The 6,564-nt window shown below is 42.1% G+C and overlaps 1 protein-coding gene across 1 annotated transcript; it reads right to left on the bottom strand.

The window, feature by feature from the left end:
- Positions 1-247: 247 nt before the first annotated feature.
- On the bottom strand, positions 248-6,315 carry CCDC190 (coiled-coil domain containing 190). The gene is given in 5 exon segments (XM_070045068.1): positions 248-443; positions 445-930; positions 1,211-1,334; positions 6,106-6,231; positions 6,234-6,315. Coding segments are annotated over 5 exon segments (909 nt in total). The 3' UTR covers positions 248-352.
- Positions 6,316-6,564: the final 249 nt, after the last annotated feature.

The raw sequence follows: 6,564 nt of genomic DNA, 5'->3' as shown, positions 1-6,564 counted from the left end.
TTAATATTTTACCTTTCAGGAAAACTCTAGACATCAATGTAGATTCATAATTTTGATGATATTAACAACGTGTGTACATTGCTTAAAATGGTTTCGGAAGATTCATCTCTCCCTTCATTTTTCATGCTAACATTGCTCATTCAGTGAAAGATTATATTCCCATAAAAGGACAAAAACCTAGGTTTTAAGAAAAAAGTATATATATATATATATATATACACACACACACACATATATGTATTGCATATATATATTTGTATTGCTTACTACAGTTGCTTGACAAATACTTTTATTTAGTGATTATAGCATATGTTATTGTGAGGATATGTTAGATGGTTAGAGAGGAAGTAACTTAGATGGTCACCCTGTTTTTACACCCCTTTTCTGCTCTGTACTGTGAGGATTCCTTGTGCCCAGAGATCTCCCCAATGCTAAGCAATCTCAGACTCAGGGGGGACCTGGTGCCGGAGGTAGTGAGTGTTTCTGGCCTTTGCAAACAACTCTGAATAGGTTGATGTTTTGGGCTCGCCTTTGAAGCTCCCTCCACATTCCATGGGATTCAGGGGAATTTGTTTCCCAGTGGTGTGGTCTGGCCTTTTGTTGGCATCATTTGATCTGGTCTCATCGCTGTGTGCCATTCTGCTACCACCAGCTGGGCTGGAACTGGGGCCTTGGTCTAGGGTGTGAGTGGAGACGTCTTGATCTTGACATAGAAGAGAGATGCCCTTGTTGGAGTCTTTGCCCTTCAGTGGGTTTATAGAATATTTCTCTTGGGCTTGCGGCTTCTCTTCTATAAAGTGGGAAGTTCTGTTATTTTGAGATAGCGACTGCCTTTTGCTTTTCATGGAGTCCTTGGGACCAGTGTGATGGAAAGGAGGCATTTGGGACTTGGTTTTGTATATTTCTTGGATCGTATTTGTTGTCAGTGCTCTGGGAAAGGAGGTAAAAAGAAGAGACATCTCTGAAAACAGATGAAGAGGCTCATATTTAGCATTTTCAAGTTATTAGACCATGGCCCCTTTCAGTGTGGTATTAGGTGAGGTAATAAAGTGAGTGGGAAGAGCATGAAGGGTGAGAATGGGTGGTAACAACGTGGAAAAATGGCTCTTTCCTTAAGAAGAAAAAGGCAGCACTTTCTCAAGGAGAGGACGATGTAAAGAGGTCATTTGGGAAGAAGCCATATCCATGAGTTTAGTAAGCATTTTCTTACCTAAATTTATTAGCCTGTAGAACCCTGTGCTTCTGTCCTCCCTGTGATGAGAACATAAGAACATCTTCTGGTCTCTTCTGACTTCCCTTCTCAAAGTAAGAGGAGAACTTTTTCTTGATGATACCTGTTTCGAGTTAATTAATAGGTGTCATGGGTTGAATTGTATCCTCCCCAAATGTCATATGTAGACGTCCTAATCCCCAGTACTTCAGAATGTGACCTTATTTGGAGACAGGCCCTTTACAGAGATAATCAAGTTAAGATGAGGTCATTAGGGTGAGCCCTAGTCCAATATGACTGGTGTCCTTATAATAAAGAGAAATTTGGACACAGAGACTCAGATAGAGGGAAGGTGATGGGAAGAGGCACAGGAAGAAGATGGCCATCGACAAGCCAAAGAGGGTGGCCTGGAACAGATCCTTCTTTCCCAGCCTTCAGAAGGAACCGACTCTTGATTTCGGACTTCAAGCCTCCAGAAATGTGAGAAGACACTCCTGTTGCTTAAGCCACCCAGTTTGTGGTGCTGTTAGGGTAGCCCTAAAAAACGAATACAGTAACAGAAGAAGGAAAAGAATGATTGAAGCTAGTTCTCTGGGTGGAGAAAGAGTATATGAATACCATTGGATCACATTACACAATAGGCTGATCTGGCATGATGAATGGAAACAGAAAAACCTAAAGCAGGTCCCCAATGTTTACCTCAAATATGTGAAAGAGGATTTAGAAACACCAAGGTCAGAGGTTTAAACGGACTTGGCCCGTGGAGGTTTTGTCTGAATGTTTTATTTGGCAAGCATGGTGTTTTCAAAAGAAAATGACTGGGTGTGAGTGATACACAGAGCTGGTGCCCTATTGTTTCATTCACCTCAATTACGTGACCTCCTACCCACCTGAGCCGAGTTGCAGCTGCCGGCCATGAGTAAGTGGGTTTTTTGCTCTTTGAGTTAATGTTTCAGCATCTTGTAGTCATAGCTGCTGTAGAAAACCCGGTTTGTTTTCAAGATGTCTCATGAGTTGGTCACTTAGAGTTGAAAGTCTTGCACTAGTTTGCTCTAATGGGAGTGAGTTCCCTAAATCTACATGGGTTAGTAGGCACCAGGCAGAGGACTTATGACCAGATAAAGGGCCTAGAGTTTACATTAAACTCCTAATATTCTTTCATCAAATAACTTCTTGGTGAGGTAGTCAAGGAAAGAGATAGTCCTTTTGGGGTCGCTCTTCTTCTGTTGTCTTCTTGAGTGCGTGTGTGTGTGTGTGTGTGTGTGTGTGAGTGTGTGTGTGTGTCCATCTAGTTATCCAGTTTAACAAGGATGTATGAGTGCCTACTTTGTGCCAGGCAGTATATTCTTGACTCTGTTTTTTTTTACCTTGAACATATAATTAATCATAAAGCTCTGATAATTCCCCACTTAAATATCTCGAAATGCTTGTACACTTAAGATGCAATTTCGTGGGAAGCAGCCGCATAGCACAGGGAGATCAGCTCCATGCTTTGTGTCCACCTAGAGGGGTGGGATAGAGAGGGTGGGAGGGAGGGAGATGCAAGAGGGAGGAGATATGGGGATATATGTACATGTACAGCTGATTCACTTTGTTATAAACAGAAACTAACACACCATTGTAAAGCAATTATACTCCAATAAAGATGTTAAAAAAAAAAGATGTAATTTCACTTCCTAAATATCTTAAGAAACTCATTTTTTTTCACCTGGCCAATGCCCTAGTTTAGGCCTTTAAACCCTGGCCTACACTCTGGAATTCTCCTATCTGGTCTACCTTAAACATTACAGCTGAGTAATCCTTCCCACACGTGGACATGTAATCTCCCTACTCCCAAACCCTGTAGGGTGAGATTTAAACTCTTGCAAGACCTATGAAACTATTCATGACTGGAGACACTGCCTACACTGCTTTGTCTGTAAACATTTCACCTACACCTTCTCGTCACCCCTTACACCCCTGCAGGTTGAGCAACCTGTAGCAAATCATTCTCATGCATGCACCTTTGTACATAGTGTTCCTACTGCCAGGAGTGGCCTTGCCACGTGTCCTCGTGACAAGCTGCCCACCCCCCTACCCCACCCATCTTCATTCTCTTTCTCTTCTAAGATTCTGCTCATACACTGCCTCTTTTGGGACATCTCACCTGAGCCCCTTTGATAGACATAGGAAACTTTCAATGCTCTTGTTCTACTTTGAAAACAACTCTAATTTAGCAATTAGTATTTTCTGTGATAATTTTTTGCAAGCATGGCTAACTTCCAATTTAAATGTGAGCATCTTGAGGGCACAGACCATGTTTTTTCATATTTGCATTCCTGTGTCTATCTGAGATGCTGTAATGGGGTTTTGTAAAGTCTGGCCCACAAAACACCTGTCTCAGAATAATCTGCCTTAGTGTCAGCTCATTTAAAAATGTGGATTTTGAGCCTAACTCCTAACTTACTGATCCAAATCTCTACAGATGAAGACTGGGAATATGCATGTTAAACAATCCACCTGGTGACACAGTGGTTAAGAATCCACCTGCCAATGCAGGGGACACGGGTTCGAGCCCTGGTCCGGGAAGATCCCACATGCCGCTGAGCAACTAAGCCCATGCGCCACAACTACCGAGCCTGCGCTCTAGAACCTGTGAGCCACAACTACTGAAGCCTGTGCACCTAGAGCCTGTGCTCCGCAACGAAGTGTAGCCCCCGCTCGCCACAACTAGAGAAAGCCCACTCGCAGCAACGAAGACCCAATGCAGCCAAAAGTAAAATAAATAAAATAAATAAGTTTATAAAAAAATAAAAAATCCACCAACTGGCATGTATCCTGTAGTTGAATCTCAATAACAATTTCATTAAGTGAATCATGGCAATATATTGCCTAGTACAGTGCCTGATAAATACTGACACTTAATTCATATTGTTTCCTTCCTTCTTCCCTAATTTTACTGTCAAGAAGTCTGAGGCTCAGAGAGGATGTGACTTTCTAAAGGAAATAGAGACAGAGGCCCCTGAATCAAAGTTTGCTGCCTCCTTGTCCAGACTCCTTTTATACCACCTGTCCCTGACACAAACTCTCTAGTCATCAAGGCCAGCCACCTCCCTCGGACCTGGTCTTCTGAACACCCCATAGAGAGTAGGTATCTGGTCTTCAGCATCCTTTTTGAGAACTGAAGTGGGATTCAACCAAATGGCTTCTAAGATTCTTTTCCATTCTGTGACCTCTCATTCTAGTTTGGTTTAACCATTTATTACAGACAAGGAAGTTCAGTTATTTGCTCAGTTTCTCCTCTTTAAAACCCAAAGCTGGAGGCTAGAAATAATTCTTAGGCCAGATGCCTGGATATTACTATAGGGTCTTGTGTCCACCTATTAGCTGTGGAGACCTAAATGATTTTACATTCAATTGTGATACTTGGCTTTCCTCTTGAACATGCTACGTCATTTTCAGGGCTCCTGCACCTGCCTTAAGTAAGAAGCGACCATAGTTTTGAAGAGCTGAGATAGATCCATTCTATGCTGAATATTAACATATGATTATTTTGTTATGGGAAAAATAGAACTAGTTTCTACAAACTGTATAACTATGGCAACTTTCAACAAAACAGAAGAGTTTTAATCCTGTAACAATCTTTTACAGGATTGATTGACTGATAAGAGCAAACACTTATATAGCACTTATTTTGCATTTAGGTACTGTTTCAAGTACTCACTGCATCCTCAAATGACTTTATGAGGTAGGAAACATCATTTACATTTTACTCTGGAGAAAACTGAGGCAGAGACAGGTCCAGTAAGCTGCCCAAGGCCTCACAGCTGGTAAGTGATAGAGTCAGGATTTCAACCCTGGCAATCTGGGTCCAGAGTCTGTATTCTTAGCCACCATGGTTTAATGGACGAAGATGGAATCACTGAGCAGGCAGTTTTATTTCCTTCTCTTTTTACTGAATGGTGTAGACAGCTTTGGAAGGTCTGAGATTCTGGATAGCATTGTGTAGCCCTTCCTTCTGTGATAATCAGTAGCTACTAACTAGAAATGAGTGTATGAAGTTAGTAGCATTATTCTTGTTATAACTACTTAACTATATAGTCTATGTTCATTGGATAGTCTTCTAAGTGATGTGCACATTTGGAAAGGATTATTCTTTGGCAACAGAAGGTTTTATGGGAGGGAATTATTACAAAGGATATGAGCTCACAGCTTCTGAGTAAAGAGGCCTCTCTGGGTAAATGACAGAAATATCTGCCCTTTGGCTTAAGAAGACAAAGAAATCACAGTACCAATACGCAACAATCGCTTGTGCAACATTTTCTAATCTAAGCAAAATCTGTAAGCTCTTGTGTGAATATACTTTGGAGCACAAGGAGGGTAGTTGACAAATTCACTTCCTGCAGAAGAAAGGAAGGGCCTGACTCTCATATTAGTGAGTGTTGAAAACAGCCAAGTGCTCCTTGCTCAGCCCTATCAGAGGTCAGCCATCGTTACACAATTCTCTCTGGTCGCCAATCCCAGGGAAATTTTTTTGTTTTACTTCCTTTTCATAAGACAACTTGCACATTAATAGTTACTCAATGAATGCTTGTTGACCAGGCATAGAAAAGAAGTGAAACCAAATCAACCCAGATATAAGAAAGTAGAACATTAAGGCTTTAAAGCCAGAGAGAGCTCATTTGAAAGACTGGGAGCCTGAGAAGTGTTAGCTCAAGATGGTTTGCATGTGGGCTGCTCCAGGGAGCTGTGTAATTGAGGGAGAGAGGGACATGGATGGGTGGGCAGCCTAAAATCCAAGTTGAGATCAGAAGTTCTCACCTTCTTGGTGTCCAGATCTCTGAAAGGGCCCTCGTCATGAGGTAGGGGATGTTACTCTTGCCTTAGCCAGCTGATGGCTTGCTGCCCTGCTCTGCCTCTCCCCATCCTGGAAGGCTTAACTTGCTGCAACCTCTGCAGTTCTTTTTGGAGCCGTCTCTGCTCCCTGGTCAACAACCTCACATGGTATAGGCAGATATCCTCTAGTCTCTGCAGTCTTTGGCTTCAGCCTGTTTGGCGTTCTCCCTCTCCAAATCAAAGTGCTTCTGTAGTGGTCCCCTGACCATGTTCCTCTCCATCCTCTTCATGGTCTAGAGACAATAGAACAAGATTCTCCCAGGCACCATGACAGACCTGATAAAGTAAAACGGGGAACCTGACCCCTGGCTTTTAACTGGAAGATCAGTGTTTGAATCCTGTGTTTTTCTGAATCCACAGCTACCTAGTCAGACAAAGTCACGCTATTAGAAAACTTTGCCCTGCTGACTAAAATATTATTCACAACCTAAAAGTTGAGAGTTATGTTTTATTTGGCAGGAATTTTTAGGACTTCGAGC

Source organism: Globicephala melas, chromosome 1, assembly GCF_963455315.2.
Source record: "Globicephala melas chromosome 1, mGloMel1.2, whole genome shotgun sequence".
Lineage (NCBI taxonomy): Eukaryota > Metazoa > Chordata > Mammalia > Artiodactyla > Delphinidae > Globicephala > Globicephala melas.
This window is presented reverse-complemented; position numbering and strand designations above follow the sequence as displayed.